The sequence below is a fragment of the Lagopus muta genome, chromosome 2 (assembly GCF_023343835.1).
Source record: "Lagopus muta isolate bLagMut1 chromosome 2, bLagMut1 primary, whole genome shotgun sequence".
Classification (NCBI taxonomy): domain Eukaryota; kingdom Metazoa; phylum Chordata; class Aves; order Galliformes; family Phasianidae; genus Lagopus; species Lagopus muta.
This window is the reverse complement of record NC_064434.1, coordinates 94279004-94296014: the sequence shown is the minus strand read 5'-3', so window position 1 is coordinate 94296014 and position 17011 is coordinate 94279004. Positions and strand designations below refer to the sequence as shown.

Here is a 17011-nt window from a genome sequence, read left to right as displayed (position 1 = left end):
CCTCCCCGCGATGAGCTCAGCCCTGCGGCGTGGCGCGGTGCGGGGCGGGCGGCGCGCAGGGGCGGGCGGCCCCGGCCATGCGGAGCTCGGCCGGGAGGCGGCGAGGGCGGCGGCGGCGGAGGGCCCTGCCTAGGCTGCGGCGGGGCCCCATGGGCCTGGGGCACCCGTCGGGCCCCCGGGGGTAGGCTTGCCCCGCCGCCATGTACACCTTCGTGGTGCGGGACGAGAACAGCAGCGTCTACGCGGAGGTCTCCCGGCTCCTCTTGGCCACCGGGCAGTGGAAGCGCCTGAGGAAGGACAACCCCCGCTTCAACCTGATGCTGGGCGAGAGGAACCGGCTCCCCTTCGGCAGGCTGGGTAAGGGAGAGCCGTGGCAGCCTCCTTCGTCGCCGGGCGTCTCTCGGTTCTTCCCGCGGGGACCCGGCTAGGCGTGGTGCCGCTCCCCTCGGCCCGAGCGGGCCCCGGTTCAGGGAGGGGGACCCCGCGTCAGGGCGCAGCCCCCCGGCTTGTCACGGCCTCTCGTCCTGCGGGCCCCCTGGGGCCTGCCGCTCCCCACCCCTTACCAGTCATGCTGATCCCCATACGTCTGCCGGGCTCCTTGTCGCAGGACCCCCGCAACCGGCGTCGCTCAGAACAAAGGGCTGAGGCCGGTGGGTCCGTGCGGCGCTTCCCAGCCCTGGGAGGGGGTTTCTCCAGCAACCTCACAGCCTGAGGTTGGGCAGTCCTGGCTGGGGACCGCCGCCCCTCTGCTGAACTCGAAGTATCACCTTCCCCAAGTGCTTTCAGGATGGTGTCTCTGCAGTCCCCCCAGAATGCCCGGCCTGGGGCTGCAGGGTGGAGGGGCTAAGACGCTGGCACACAGGGCACTCACCCCATAGCAGGGCATTCCCTTTATTTGGCTCTTGCATGTTGGGGGCACTGGTTTCAGGATCCCCTCTGAGCCTGCCTCATCCTGCAGCAATGCTCTTGAGGCCTTTTTCTGTTCAGACTGTGAACACATCTGGTTCTTGCTTGGGGCAGGGTGAAAGGCTGTGTGTCTGTAATAAGCCTTCCACCCTCCTTGTCTCCCCTGCCGGCATGAGTGGCCATGGCTGAACAAGACCTGAGGGCTCCCCTGTACAGATTTGTCTCTTGCCTGCCCTGCACAGTGCTTGTCCAGTGCTGGACAGGGAAAAGCCTGAAAGCAGGGAGAGAAAGGGCCATGCTCAGCCCAAAAGCAGGAAGAGCCATGCGAGGCACTGGCAGCAGTGTGGGGTGGGGTGGGAAGCAGAGATGCAGTGTCATTGCCTGTGGCTGGTGGCAAGCTGGCTGGAGCTGCAGGGCTGGCAGCTGTCCGTGCAGAGTGCCAGCTGCTGTTTTGGCCCCATGCTGGCTCCTGTCCCCAGGAGTGCTGAAGCCAGTTTAGGATCAGCATGCTGCTAAGCACAGCAGTGTTTCCCTTCTGTGATCCCCTATTTCTGCATCAGAAGTCTGGCAGGACCCTCCTGGCCTCCTTCCATCTCATTCACCACGGTTTCCAGTGATTTTGCAGCACTGCTTCAGGCTGCAGAGGCACTGGATAAAGAGAAATCTCCTCACCCCATCAACTTGAGGGCAAGACTGCTTTTCCAGCCCCTTTCATGTAATTCAAACCAAGCACCATTCAATCAGCACTGCTCTTTCAGATCTGCAGTTCATCAGTTCCAGCACCTCTGCCCTTGTTTCCACGTGAATTCGCAACTGGAAAGTTCCCACATCCTATGGCAAATGCCGTCTGGTCACTTCCCAGCACAAAGCTGTTTGCAGCAAGCAGAGGGGAAGCTAAAGCAGTGAGGATGCTCACAGGTGCTGCAGCCAGCCACAGCAAGCAAAGCTGTACCCTAATGTGCCGGGCATGAAGATGTGACTTTGATCATCAGACTTTGTCACAGACCCAGCACGGTCCTCTGATGTGACCTGCACAGCATGTCCAGCTGTGCATTTCAATCTCTTTAACAAATCTTTCCATAGTGGAGAAGAGCCCAGGGATGATGGAAGGGCTTCAGCAAGCTCTTCAGCATGTGTTGCAGTGGAAAGCCTGAAAATTTAAACCCTTCATGCAGCCAAGATGCAGCATCAACTGTTAGAGGGGGACTAAACTTTGGTACTGGCTTCTTCAACCCATCCTTCTATAGCAGGAGCTGGTTGCCTGAAATCAGTAGATTCAGACAAAAACCATGGGTTTGGTATGCATTCCAAAAAGCTGTAGAACTATCTCTGGTATATCTTCCTCCAGCTGTCCCTCTGAGCAGCTGTTGCATGCAGGCTGACTTGGTTTTTCTGGAGGCTTGAAACAGACGTCATTTCAGAAAGCTGTAAGGCTGTGCATCCTGGGAGAGAGATGGAGGTGGGAACTCAGCTGGAGCCTCTGGCTGGCTGCAAGCACTCCAGTTGTACTCACTGATTTCCTACTTCTTGGGCTAACCATGCCCTTAAGCAGTGAGTCCACTTGGAATAGTGAGGTCATCTTTGGACCTCAGTTCCTATAAGAAGCAAGCAAAATAAATAAACTGGAAACAGAAGGAAGTCTTGAGAGTTTTTGCTAATTTCTTTCAGTAAATCGGTGTGTGACAGTGTGTGACATGTTGAAGTACCTGAAATTGCAGATCTTTTGCCAAAAGATGGGTTTCAGCTTTCTCACATTTAAGGATCTGTGAATAAAATAGTGACCCATAGTTTTTTTTTGTTTTCTTTTTTTAATTGAAGTAGATGTTGACTATCTGTGATCTTGCAGGTGCCTGGTCTTTCAGTTAATCTTTTCTCTGGACTTTTTTTTTTTTTTTTTTTTTTTTTTTTTCTTCAGGCAAACTCCAAGGAGGGTAACTAAAACTCTGCATGCTGTTCAGGGCTTAAATCACTCCCAAAGGCATTTGTTTGGAATGAGAAGGCAAAAATGCAAATAATGTCATGCCTGGGAGTTTCCCTCAAGGTCGTGTTTCAGACCAGAGTGGTTTCCTGTCAGATTTTCCCTATTCGTGTTCCTGTTGGTTGTTGTCACAGGGCCCCAGGTGTTGCTTCAGGCATTGTTCACCTGTTGCACGTTGATGGCTGTGTTGCTGCCCAGATCTGCATTACCCTCCGGCCTGTTGCAGCAGAGAGCTCTTAATGGAGCACGGGTGTCTGCACTGTGTTTAAGGGTGAGGACAGGCAGGCTGTGGTGTGAAGCCCAGTATGAGCAGTGAGGCTAAATCTTTCAACATTTTTCAGTGTTTTAACTGGGCCCAAAGGGAATCCTGCTAAAAATGACAAAAGAAAAGCAAAATCCCTATGGCTGTTTTCTAAGCTGTGATCTTTGTGCTGTGATGTACTTCATCTTCCTACTGCACTTGAGTGAAATCTTGGCTCTTAAAAACTGCCACCAGCAAATGGAGAATGTTTTTGGGTGGCTCTGCCAGTTCCCAGTATAAATTAGGAAATGGTTATTTTCCATTGGAAAATGGCAATGGCAATTTCAAAGCAGACTTGAGTAAGTGCATAGGCCTTCTTCCCTGAAGGAAAGAAAACAGCAGAGCTGGTATCAGCTCAGTTCCTATTTCTTTGACATGGGGCGAGGAGACAGACTGGTTTTCTTCCCTGCTGCATGGGTCCCTTGCACCAAGCAGGTATTTTTTCCTTCAGTAATTTAAGTTTGTCTGACCCTTCTATTTTTCCTTGTAGGCCACGAACCTGGACTTGTGCAGTTGGTGAATTATTACAGGGGAGCAGACAAGCTGTGCCGCAAAGCATCCCTGGTGAAGTAAGAAATTTACTGAATACTTGCATGGGGTTGGTAGAAATATTTCTGCTATCTGTTGTCAACAGCTCAAGCTGTTCTTAGGGTATTTCACTGAACAGTTGCCCTGGGAATGTCCTAGCATGTGCTGTCTTCAGATCCCTGCTTTGATCTACGCAGATATCTGTGCACAATGACCTCTCTGTAACTTCAGGGGAAATGGCATTTCCACTGAATTACATCTGCTGGAAAAATAGAGTATATTGAATCAGGCAGACAGGGAGCTGCAGATTAGAGCCAAATCAAAGGAAAAACAAACAAACAAAGAAAAAACAAACCATATCTGCTCTTTCTCCTTGTAGCTACTTGATTAAAACCTACTCCTTTTATTCTGATTCATACAGAGGGGAGGCACTAATATGCCTTTAGCTAATCATATTTGTTGGTCAAGCAAATGTCTGGAGACATCTCCAGGAAGAGCTGGCTCTGGGAGTTATTTCTGCACGACCAGCCATGCCACAGTCTCCTGGGGAAACAACAGTGAGCTTTCATTGCAGATAACCCTAGTCCCCCTGCAAACCATTAGGACCTCTTCATGTCAGAACTCTTGGCCTCCACCAAGAATCTCATTCCATGTTAGTGTCCGTCCTGCCTCTTGCTGATGCAGTTCTGCAGGCTGCATGCTGCTCTGAGGCCTCTCCTTCCTCTGCAAAGAACCTAGTCCCAGAAGCTTTCTGTGCAATGGTAATAGTGTCAGGCACTAAGAGTATATCTTAAGCATTTGATGCACTCCCCAGCTGGATTTCTGTGCCACCAAGGATCTGGACAAGGATCAAAAGTGCTTCTGCTTTTTTTTCTCTCCTGAAGCTTGGATGACCTTTTGAGCTCTAGAGTCAGTCACGCATCAAGACACTTATGAACCCAAGGGACCAGAAATGACATTCCTCTGACAGTGGGATCTGAGGGTGTCACTGCCTGACTGCTATTTCAACAGACAGGCACAAATATATGGAGAGAGTCAGCACGTAATTAGCTCTGCTATTGGCCTTCAGCAAAACACAGCAAATGTTCAAAGAGGCAGGCAGCTTCCTGGACTCTGAAGGATAACAAACCTGAGCGCCACTGGCAGGAGTTTGGTGGCATCTCTTGATATAACTGATAGGAGAAAGTATCTGCTAGAGGGAACAGAGGCTGCATGCAGAGGGTATCCTGGGCACCTCAGAAAATGAAACATGTAGCCGTATCCTTGCCTTCAGTGCATTCCCAGCAGCCTTCCATCACAGTTAAGGTGTCTGATCTGATCTCAGTGGGAATGTGATCAAAAGCCCAGCATTACTGCTTTGGCTCTCCTTTGCTGTTATCACAGCTTCCTTCTTGCCCTGTTGTGTATTTAGCAATCATGCCTCCTCAGTGGCCTTGTGCAGAGATGGTGCAGAGGGGTCACTGCAAGCTCTAACTAGAGTGGTTTCTCCTCTGCTGGTTGTTTCATGACATCCATAGTATCTAGAAGATATTTAACAGAAGTGTGTAGATCTGGTTCAAAGAGCTGCAATTTTGAGTTGCCTTAATCTGTATAGGAAGACCCTGATTTCAAAGACAGAAAGAGAACACAATAACTGAATCCAGATTATCTGTAAGATACTATTCATCACCAAGCAAAGAGCCCAGTTAGTAGAGATTTGTACTTATTAAATGATGTCCTCACAGGTCACTCTGGAGATTAACAATTTGGAAATTATCAGCCTGTATCTTTTCATCTAGGCTAATCAAGACAAGCCCTGAGCTATCAGAGTCTTGCACGTGGTTTCCCGAGTCATATGTGATTTACCCAACTAACTTGAAGACCCCCGTGGCTCCGGCGCAGAATGGAATTCACCATCTTATAAACAACACGAGGACAGATGAGAGGGAGGTCTTCTTGGCAGCTTACAACAGGCGTCAGGAAGGCAGAGAAGGCAATGTGTGGATTGCCAAGTCATCAGCTGGTGCCAAAGGTTCGTTCTCCAGCAAAATGAGCCACCTTCTAAGTATTCCTTCTAGATGAGTTATGGGGTTTGGTTGAGCCCAAGCCTGTCCGTGAAAGGCTTTGGCTACTGCTTAGTGACATGGAGCTCCTTATGTGAAGGATATGCAATCTGTAATGTGCATATGGTAGGCAGACATGGATGGCAGTGAAAGGACCCCCTTTTTTCTACTCATACACCTCAAAATATAAGAAGGTTTGCTGCAGGGGGAAAGCAGCAGGGAGAAGCAGGCCAAGAGAATGTGGGCTAAAGGAGATGAGGGAGCAGAATGAGGTATAAGAAGGAGGGCATCAAACAGGTCAGTAGTCGTCCATGACAGCAGGAAACATTATCATGCTGCATCTAAACCTGATTTCAGCTGAGCAGAAATACCAATGTTTGTCTTCCAACCAACTCAAATACCTGGTGCCAGTGGCCAGCTCGTGGTCACACTTGAGAGTGAGAGTCAATGAGCTCAGTGTATCCAAATTATATCCAAAATGTGGGCAGGGAGCAGAGCAAAAGCAAGCAATGCAATATCTGTACTCCCTTAATTTGAATAAGATACATAATAGATAACATACAGATTCTTAAATGATAACGTATCCCTCCTTCCAAAAATTATGAGCTATTAAGATGAGATAGCTGGACACAGCTATGAATGTAATGCTTTGGTAATTATCCTATCTAGCGTCATAGCAGTATCACTGGCATGCTGGTAGAATTGCTTTATGGAAACTTGCTTTGCTGCTTGTGAAGAACTCGGTCCATTCAAAGGTAGCAAGGCCACAGGCACATTTGCAGAGTCTTTTCTGATGCAGCTTTACAAAAATCATCAGGCAGTGTGAAAGCCAGAGGTGAGTGGCTGCAGGATATAACTTTCCTTCATGCAGGCTTTCCTCGGTGTTCTGCTTTCATGGCTGTGTTACTGCAAAGCATCAGAAGACTGTATTTTTCAATGGGGGAGGAAGGGGAAATGGGTCCTTTTATCATACTGCTGATAGGAAGTGTGTCTGTTTAGTGTCACTGGCAAAGAAACAATCTGGAAAACTGAAAAAAGTGGCTGTTGTTTGCTGCAGCATGAAGAGATTTAAACTCCCCACATATTTTATTCAAATGTAATCTCACCTTCTTTTCTACATTAAAGTAACTTTTTGTATTCATTGGTGTGCTGCAAGATTCAAGATGGGAATTCATGTGGTGAGCAAACCTGATGTTAATCTTCTAGAGAGCAGGTCTAAATGTCTTGGGATTACTTCTGATGAAGTGGAAAGCTTGTCAGTATTAATTGCCCAGCCAGACTCAGTTAAGGCACAGCTCCTGACTCTGAGGAGTTCTAGAAGAGACTTGATTGTCCATCAGTAATAGGAAGACTAAAGGTTTAGGATGCTCTGACTTAATAGCTGAGAGATTTTTGTGTTGTCTTTGAGAACAGAGACAGTGGCCCTCACATAAGCTGCTTTTCTGTCTCACTGGGCTGCTGACTAGGTGCACAGTTAAGCTAACCACTCCCTCAGTTCACCATCTGTCCAGCACAGACAGATACTTGCTGATTTTCCTGCTGCAGGGGCTTAAAGAGATGCTGTTTTCCTCCTTTCCCCCCGTGCTTAGCCCTGTGACTGTACCATTGTAAGTGTCTGCTTGGCTCTGCTGTAATCAGGGAACTAAAAAACTTCCTTCTTGTCCCCCCCCTGCACCCCCCTCTCCCCCACCCACTAGAAAAAAAGAAAAAGGAAAAAAAAAGAAGTATTTTAATGAAGCATTTCCAGCTGAGAATTGTTAGATAATTTTGTTTGAGCTTGTTTGAGTGGATTTGTTGCTAGACTTGCAAGAAATGAACAGTGACAGCTTCAGCCAAAGTCTGATAGTATTTAAAAGATGTGTCTAAATTCTTTAATGAATAGTTTCCATGCAGGGGAAAACGCTGATTACGTGAATGAGCATTTTGAAACAGTTCTTTTCCTAATTCAGCAGTGGTTTCAGCAGTAATTTAAATGGACTCAGTGAGCAGAGGAACACAGTTTGCACATGCATGCATGTGTGACTGCCTCTGGCAAAGAGAAAAGCTGAGCAGGGGAAGAAAGTCTGAGTCTAGGAGAAAAACAAACCTCCCTTCCCAAAGAAACAAAATAAATAAAAACCTCACAAACTGCCAAAACCCTGCTTTCCAAATTGCTGAAAAACAGAGAAAAGCAAAACAGAATTAAAAAATGCTTGCTAAATGTTCCTCCCTTCCAAGACCAGATGGAAAAAAACTTGCCAGAAAGGGAAACAAAATCCCCCATACAAAGCAGCTGCCACACTTCTTGCCAAGGTCTCTCTTTGCTGTGCATCCACTTGCATCTAAAATAGCCGCCTACCTGCCAAAAAGCCCCATGTTATCTCTGGAACCTGTGGTTCCCAGCTATGCTCCAGCTGTGAAGAAACCAAATTCCCTGTGCTGAGGGAAGAGAGATATAGCTCTGCCAGTCTGCTACCTGACTTCATGCAAATGTGACAATTGCTCAGGCAGCAATCAGCTCTGAAGTTGTTGGTTCTTGTATATTGCTTGTTTTGTCATGGAAACAAGCTATGACCCACTTGGGCCTGGAAAGAGCTCCAGCAATGATCTTTACCAATTTTTTTTCTTTTCTTTTCTGTGCCAGGGGAAGGGATCCTGATTTCTTCAGAGGCTTCAGAGCTCCTGGATTTCATTGATGAGCAGGGACAAGTGCACGTGATTCAGAAATACCTGGAGAAGCCTCTTCTTTTGGAGCCAGGGCATCGCAAATTTGATATCAGGTAACTTGGTTGCTTTTTTGGCTACTGTAATACTGGTTTGTGCTGTTTCTTGTTCAGCCAGTGGGACGTGAGTTTGTTCTCCTTTCCCCTAGGAGCTGGGTTCTCGTAGATCATCTATATAATATCTACCTCTACAGAGAGGGTGTCCTGCGGACCTCTTCCGAACCATATAACAGTGCTAATTTCCAGGACAAAACCTGCCACCTGACCAATCACTGCATTCAGAAGGAATATTCCAAAAATTATGGGCGGTATGAGGAAGGGAATGAAATGTTCTTTGAAGAGTTCAACCAGTATCTGATGGATGCCCTGAACACAACGCTGGAGAATAGCATCTTACTGCAAATCAAACACATAATAAGGTAACCAGCTACCTATTGTACAGGGATAGATAAACCCTGAGTGACAGAGTGTGTGTGTGAACACAGCTGGGAAGGCAGGCAGATAAGGGAGGAGTTTCATTTGCTTGGATCAGGAGTTGTGGCTCAGAGATGCACTGAAGATAAAGCCAGGACCCCAATGTCATTGCTCAATGGTAAAGCAGATAAGGGACTATATAGGTGCTGTTCTCTAAAAGCGGTGTGCCAATATGTGTGCATTTTGCTGGCTGTAGCTTCATAAGGGAGTGAGATGACTTGGTGGGGGAAGAGGGTAGGTCAAATGATAGATATAGGAAAGGTTGAAGTGAAAAAAGACATAGGGCATATGAGTGGAAATGAAGCAGGACTCAAATCTGCAGGATCTCAGTGCTCCCCTGCTGTCAGCAAGCGGCACGCCTTGCTGCAAGGCATTTTGTCTTATTAATTCCAAGCAGAGCTAAGCTAGCTTTGTCAGCTGCTTTCTGGGCACTGAGGAAATTGTCTGGAGAGATAATGGTGCTGGGGAGAAGCTGGGTCTTGAAAAAGTGGTCCTCCATGGCAGAATTTCCTTTGCAAATACTCCATTGCTATTACTTAAGCCAAAGAGACATAACTTTGAGGGTTTCAGTGGCAAATGAGCTCCAAGTGTCAGTTCCCTGAGGACCTGGGTACAATCCTTTGTGGCTCTGCCTTCTGCAGCAGCAAGTGACCCATCCACTTCACTGTACTGTACACTCGCCCTCAGAAACTGCAGCGCAGACTGTGTCTGCAGGGCTTTTAACCTTGTGTTTGTGCTTTTCCCATCACAGAAGCTGCCTTATGTGTATAGAGCCTGCAATCAGCACAAAGCATCTTCACTACCAGAGCTTCCAGCTCTTTGGCTTTGACTTTATGGTTGATGAGGAGTTGAAAGTCTGGCTCATAGAAGTCAATGGGGCTCCAGCTTGTGCCCAGTAAGTAGCCAGCTTCTGTAATACATTTGTGATGCCACTGTTCACATAACTTGCTTAAAACATGGCTGCATACCAGCTCCAAACAAAAAAGGTGGAAGAAAGTGAATGGTAGGGGCCTTTCCCAGGCAAATCCATACCAGATATTGCTCTAACTGCCAGTCAATTTAAATTAATTGCTGCTGCCTCTGTGCTTGGCCTCCCCCAGCGTCTTTCCTTCTTAAATCTCATTTTCTGAACAACTGGATCTGAATATAACTTGGGTTGTTTTTACTGACACCATGGGGTATGTTGCAGAATTAATGCCTTTGACCTCAGGTGGTTTCTCATTCTCTTGTAGAGACAGTGGTGGCTGCTCTTCACGTGAGCACAGAATAATGCATAGCTTTAAAGGTAATAGCTGGAAGCAGGTGACTGAATTTGCAGGCATCAGGATTCCAGAGCACTCTGTGGATGCCTCAGACGTGAGATCAAATGCTCTACTAGCTGCAGCTGAGAGCTGTGACAACCACAGCCACAAAGCCATGGCCATGAGCATCTCTGCACAGTGAGAAGTGCTGTTTCATGGGATTGAGACAACTGTGGAAAACTAGGAATAGGATGCCTAAATAGGCATCTATACCATATACAGACCCAGCATAGCAGGCTGTTCCACACTGTCTGCATTATTATATTTTCAAAATTATTTGTATATACATATGACTATCATATATGCTGTAAATAGTATGATAACATAATTATATATGTTATATTATGTGCATCAATCTATATTAGATATAAATTAGAGCAAATCATTGCTAATACTAGAGAAGGAAATAAGGGATCATCCTACCAGGCAGCCCACACAGAAGCCTTTTCAGAGCTAGACCTTGGGGGGGGGGTTTGTTGTCCAGAATGTCCTGTTCATCATGTGTACCATGATGCAATTCTGCCTGGCACCTCCTTTTTGATGTGTGGGTAGAATTTGGCTTCTGCTGCATAGGTTTGGGTTTCAACAATGCTCTGGTTGCTTTGTACCTATGCATGGCACTTGGAAGCCTTGAGAAGCAGATGAGCTAAGTTTTGGCTATTGGTGGCTTTTTCACTTCAGGGCTATTCTAATTTATAGCACTGGAAGCAGCAACATGCCCAGAAGCTGAAAAAGTGTCTTACTGTCATGAAGCTCCAGCTAGAGTGACATTGTTAATTCTAGTAAAGACAGCTGTAGTGCTCTGTATGCCATACTCCAGCGTGTTCTGTGAGGTTACACAGGTGTTACCTTCAGCAGAAAACAAAGCTGCTGTTAACTCAATTCCTCAAACACAGTGTCTCTCTTCTTCCTAATCCTGCTCTGTATGAGCCTTACCATTATGAAACTCTTCCAAGGAGTGGTGTTGTGAAATCTGTGCCTAGCTTACAAGTTACTGTGCACAACTGCACATCATTGCAGAATTTAATCAAATCACATGTACATCGGAGAAGTCTCTCTGGGGCACAGCTCCACACCTCCACTTGTACAGGGTCATGATGATCATGACTCCCTGAGTTGAGAAACTGCTATGGGGTGTTCTCAGCAGTTGTCTTCCCCATGCATCTAGTGGTGAGAGTCCTGAAGGTGGGAGACACTGCTGAGCAACTACAATGTCTGTTGTTCTGACAGTAAACTCAGATAACAGGTTTTGTGGTCCCAAGCTGTAGAGAGCAATGTTGTGAATGGGAGCATCGTTAAAAAAGAAGACAGTTGCTGAAATAGGAGGGGAGGATATCAAGAAATGCCTGATCCACCACTAGCCTCCCTGGAGCCACTGTAACAGCAGCAGGATCTTGTAGCTCCCTTTGGGAAAATGCATGCCTATATGAAAAGAAGTTGGGAGACCTGCTGGTTTGCTCTGCTTGGGCATCTTACTCTGTCTCTCTCTCATCTCTTAGGAAGCTATATGCGGAACTCTGCCAAGGAATTGTGGATGTAGCCATCTCTAGTGTTTTCCCCCTTGCTGACACTGGACAGAAGGCAAGCCAGCCAACATCGATCTTTATCAAACTGTGATGATTACAGGAATGCATCTGCTGTGCACAAGGAGAGACTGCACCCATTGGGTCAGCACTGTTTAATGGCCTATCTCAGTATTATGCCAAAAAGTGATAGGGACAGGCTTCTCTTTTTTTCTGGAAGGTCATGGAGGAAAAACAACAAAACAGGCATCTACATAAAGCTGCAATGAGCCAGAGCTGCTGAGACAACTCTGCCTGCATTCACCAAAATCTACTTTAGAAAACAGCTCATGTGACTTTGATACCTGAAACAAATCTCTGGGAGTATAGCAAAATAACCTTAAGATGAAACCCCAACAGAGATACTATAATACTGTATTAGCTCCTTCTTTTCTATAGAGATAACATGGGTGGTTGTTTTTTTTTTTGTTTTTTTTTTTAAGGCAGTTGAGTGAAGACTGCAGTGATCTTCTGGGATGTCATGGTTGGAAAGTTTTACTCCTCCCACTATGTTTCTTCTTTCCTCACCTACTGCATCATTAGTGCCTTAGCTCAGCTCCAAATAGGTTACTCCTTTCCTTTGTTCCTGCTCTATCCTGTAGAAAGGAACAAGCTGTCTTGCATCACAGGATGCATAACACTAGGAACACCAAGAATTCAGTTTCCTTGGGTATTTTCAAAGCTGGTTGGCTGAACACCCAAGCAATGACTGGCAAGGATGCTGTTGGAAAGGGTGCTGAACTGCAGGCAGTGAATTAACCGAAGCAGGGAAGGCAGTTTGTTTATTATAGTTATCCCTTTTCCTAATGAGATTTGATCAGTTTCCATCCAAGTCTGATGCAGTTGGACTCTGTTTAAAACAGGTGGAGAGACTTTCCCTTGGGGCTCACCTGCAGGCCATTGGATTTCTAGCATCACTTCTGTGCTAAGAGTGTTTCACATAGCTGGAAGCCAATCTTCTCAGCTTCTTCTGAGACTCTGATGTGAATTTAGGCTCTTCTCTCAGCTTTCAACTTTATGCCCTTGAGGCTGGAATCTGAAACCTCTCAACTCGAATGATTTTTATTCTTTTTGATCCAATCAAATTGATTCTCTTCTATTTGACAACTTAATACCACAATCCACTGCTCAGTCCCAGCTAAGGGGAAGATGGATGAGATACTGCAGACCAGGATATATTTTGTGTATAGGTTTGCCACACAGCTGGGACAGGGTGATATTCTTGTGGGGAAGTTAAATTCCTTGAGGACCCTAAATTTCAGAGCTAACATCTACTCTGAGTATACCCTAAGTCCTTGGCATATTACCCATTCTGTGAAGTTTATCTGAATTTTTAGCATAGGCCCAGCAAACCCTTCCTGAGCTTAATGTTCTGTGTGGAGCACAGCTGCGTTTCTAACAGCAGCTGGCTGTGTGAGTGGTATCTGTCTGTGCTGTACCCCAGATTTTCATATGAAGAGTCAAAATTCAACAATTAGATCTCACTGTTCAAGAGACTGTAGCAGTGTCTGCGAAGAACTGAGTGCTCACAGGGTGCTGCACGCTGGTGGTCCTGGGTTAGGAGTTTCTTTCCATGTTGCACACGATGCGTGGATGTATGTTAGCTCTGAGGTTACATGTTTGAAAACATGCTTCAGGGCAGATTGCAAACAAGTGCCTGCTCAAGCAGCGCAGAACTGATTCCCAGTGAGGAGGGAAGGACATGGATGATCTGATTGACATCCCCACACACTGCATAGGAAACCGTCATGGAAAACCGCAGCTCTGGGGGTTTGAATTGATTGCAGCGGGAGAGCAGAGTGTGCTGCTGAGGTCAGGACTGTGTTCTGCTGCCTCTGGCAGGGAGAGATAGTTGGCACAGAAATAAACTGGTTCCTGTTACCCAAAATGAGGAGATCATGGAGGTTACAGTCTTCTGGCTGCCTGTGTGTAATGGGATGCAAATCAAGGAGAGGGATTTCTGCCTCTCACAAGATCCTGGTGTTGTGATGTATTTGTCTCTGCTCATGACTGAAATGTCAAAGGTCTTTGTGCCAGCTAAAGGCTCTGCAAACAGACAGTCCTGCCACCTTTCTGTAGGCAGAACTGAAGTGTACTGGCCTCCTTGGAGTAAGGCATTTTGATTGTACTGCAACGGCACAGACGTCCATTGCAAAATGCTGTGGATCCACGCATGGTGCCATTTCACACCAGGATGCTTAAATCCAGAAGAGAACAGAGCACTTGGCAAGACCCAGCAAAAGCACTGCAGAAAGGAAGCATTCCAGAAGGCCACATGAACACCTCTGAAGTTGTAAATGCTCTGAGTGCTGCATGCATCAGCATCTGCCCAGTGTGTGGCAGGCACAAGGTGAGCTGATCTACACTGAGAAGCGACCAGGAGCAGTAGCTACAAGAGAGCGGCTTTGCTGTGTTCCTCTGTGCTGTGTGCAAAGGAGCCTGGGCTGCAAGTGCTGTGAGGTGGCTTTGTTTCTGAGCAGGACTCCCAAGTGCCAGGTCTGGTCTCCGGCTTTGGAACTTGTGTGTATGCTGAAGGATCACCCTGAGCTCTTTGGCTCATGGGTCAGGAGGCAGTGGGGAAGTAGTGAGTCATAGACTGGGAGAGAGGAGATGTGGGAAAAGAACTGGTTGGTTTTTTTTAATCTTATGGTAGCATATGAGGTGTCAAAATTTCCATGCAAACCAGGCAAAGCATGGTGGTAGCATTCCATGGTAAACAGTTAGGCTGTAATGGTTAACTGGCAAAGCTACCTGTTCATAGAATCATAGGGTCATAGAATTGCTCAGGTTAGAAAAGACCTTAAAGATCATGGAGTCCAACCACAACCTAACCATACTATACTAACTCTACAACCCTCTGCTAAATCATGTCCCTGAGCATCAGTTTTTAAACATATCCAGGGATGGTGAATCAACCACCACTCTGGGGAGCCTATTCCAGCGCTTAACAACCCTTTCTGTAAAGAAGTTTTTCCTGACACCCAACCTAAGCTTACCCTGGTGCGACTTGAAGCCATTTCCCCTTGTCCCGTCACCAGTGAGAAGAGACCAACCCTACTCTTCCTGTAAGCACCATGTTCACCATGTCTCCGTTGGCATTTTCTTGTTAGCTTAAAACTAGCTTAAACTAATGTGAGCTTAACAATACAACTTATTCCCCAGCAAAGACAGGACCTGATAGCAGTCACCCTCGTCCAGGATGTATGTGAGGTGACAGGGGACACTGAGTGGTCTCAAGCTACTCAGTGTGCAGAGTGAGAAAATAAAACGTTCCCTGTGCTGAAGAAATGAAAAACACTCCAGCCATCTTTATTTTCTTCTCAAAAGGGAAATGTGAAAATTGAATTGCTCCCTTTCTTAGTGTACAGATCCATGCTGGTGGAGTGACATATGCCAGGAAAGCAGCCAGGGCATAGGAAGATGCAGTGTCCTTCAAGGGAGCAGCGGACAGCCAGGAGTCTCAGGAACATCTGCCCAACTCTTAAGGCCTTTTCTTCCCCTGTTTTCATCTGGGGTTGCACTGTGGTACGTTACCACCTGGCTGTTTCTGCTGCACCCTTAAAAGTAGGGCTTCTGTTCAGTGGTAAAGCCATGACTACAGGTGGTGCAGGTGCTTATTATCTGTATTTCAGCTGGGTTTCGGGGAGCTGGTGATTCAGGGACACTTTGATCATTGCTATCTGTACTGAATTCTTAAAAATAAGCAACAGCTGCTGGAGGAAAACAGCAGGTACTGCCTGTGACTCTTTACCAACTGCCTTCAACATGCTTATGAGGTAAAGTACGGGGGAAAATGATAGAGGACAGACAGCATAGTGCCTCAGCTCTTGTCCAGTATATTAACCAAGCAGGAGAGGACATGCATGTGGCTGAGGCATGAGCACTGCAGCTGTGGGTGCGCCTTGCAAGTAATGCTCACAAACCCTTTGGAGACTTTGGGTTGTTTGTTTTTTTATAAAAATGCAAAAACAAATGTTTTCTAGCTCATTTCAGCTAAAAGGTCAATAGAATAGGTCTTAGTTTCTTTCCTAAGCTTTTGCAAAGGATGGTGCTGGGTTTCAAGAAGATACCCTCTGTATGGCAGGATGTCTCTAATCTTTGTTCGGTGTCAGCCATGAAAGATGTAGGACCCAGGTGCTCTGGCTGTTGACCAGCAGGGTCTGATCCAGCTGGACCCTGGGTATCTGCAAACTCCCGTGTGGCAGCAACAGCTCCTGTGCTCCTACCGAAGGCCATGAAAAACACCAGAGAAGTCTGTGGAGGTCTTATATGCTGCTTCACCTGGCTGCTGTGCCCTGTTGTCATCAGTGCCCTTTAGGACTGCTTGCATGTCCCCCATCCTAGCATTTAGTGTTCTCTGCACGCAGCTTTCCCTGAGGAGCTGCGCAGCGCCATACATGCGTTAACGGTGGTGTCTCATTCCCAGTGTCAGCTACTGCAGAGAGCCGTGGCTCAGAGAGCAGCCAATGCCGGGGGTGCGTGGGACGCTCCTGCTACGGCTCTGGGTCTCCCTGCTGGTCTCCTGCACGTCAGCATGCACGTGTACAGCCGGCGGGGCTCCCAGCTCGTGCTTTTCCAGCCGCTGTGTCCATGTCTGTCCTCAAGCATCATTAAAATGTGCAAATCTCCCTGGCTGTGGCATTTCTTTGGGACGGTGGGGTGGCAGATCCCCTGATGGGCCACCGGTGCAGCCCAAGTAGCACATCAAGCCCCATGGCAGTGGTTTGTCACAAGGGCGAGATAAAAGCAACCCGAGAGGTTCAAGTGCCAAATACTTGGGGTGATTTTGGGGGGTGATTTGGAGGCCTGATAGTGGTGTTGATGCAGGCTGCCGGCTGCAGGCCTGCTCCTTAGAGATAAGCTTATCTGTGTGCATGCCTCCAACATGGGACTGTGAGGGAGCGCAGGCTTCTGGCACACTGGCAGAGGAGTTGGGCGCTGAGGGATGCCGGCAGTGAAGGACGTGGCCCAAGGGGACGTAGGCACTGAAAGGCACGGGTGCTGAGGAACGCGGCACAGACGGTTCCTGGGTGGTGCAGGGGGATGTTCTGCTGTGAGACACCGGCACCGAGGGGCACGGCTGCAGGGAGACACGAGCACCGAGGTACACGGCACAGAGAGCGGCCGTACTGCGGGACGTGGGCGCTGAGCGAAACCATGCCTGAGGCAGCCGCGAGCGGGAAGCACGCGGACCCAGCACGCGGCCGCCACGCCCCT

General features: G+C 47.6%; 1 protein-coding gene across 2 annotated transcripts; it reads left to right on the top strand.

Moving 5' to 3' along the window:
- The first annotated feature begins 54 nt into the window (after positions 1-54).
- Positions 55-13677, top strand: TTL (tubulin tyrosine ligase). 2 transcript variants are annotated; one of them, XM_048936704.1, is made up of 7 exons: positions 55-357; positions 3676-3754; positions 5492-5724; positions 8379-8514; positions 8607-8876; positions 9683-9826; positions 11732-13677. In XM_048936704.1, exons 1-7 carry the CDS (start codon positions 201-203, stop codon positions 11847-11849), a joined length of 1137 nt encoding a protein of 378 aa, XP_048792661.1. In that variant the 5' UTR covers positions 55-200; the 3' UTR covers positions 11850-13677. The 2 variants fall into 2 exon arrangements, with proteins under 2 accessions (XP_048792661.1, XP_048792660.1); XM_048936703.1 differs by lacking the exon at positions 11732-13677 and adding an exon at positions 10164-11714.
- The last annotated feature ends 3334 nt before the right edge of the window (positions 13678-17011 follow it).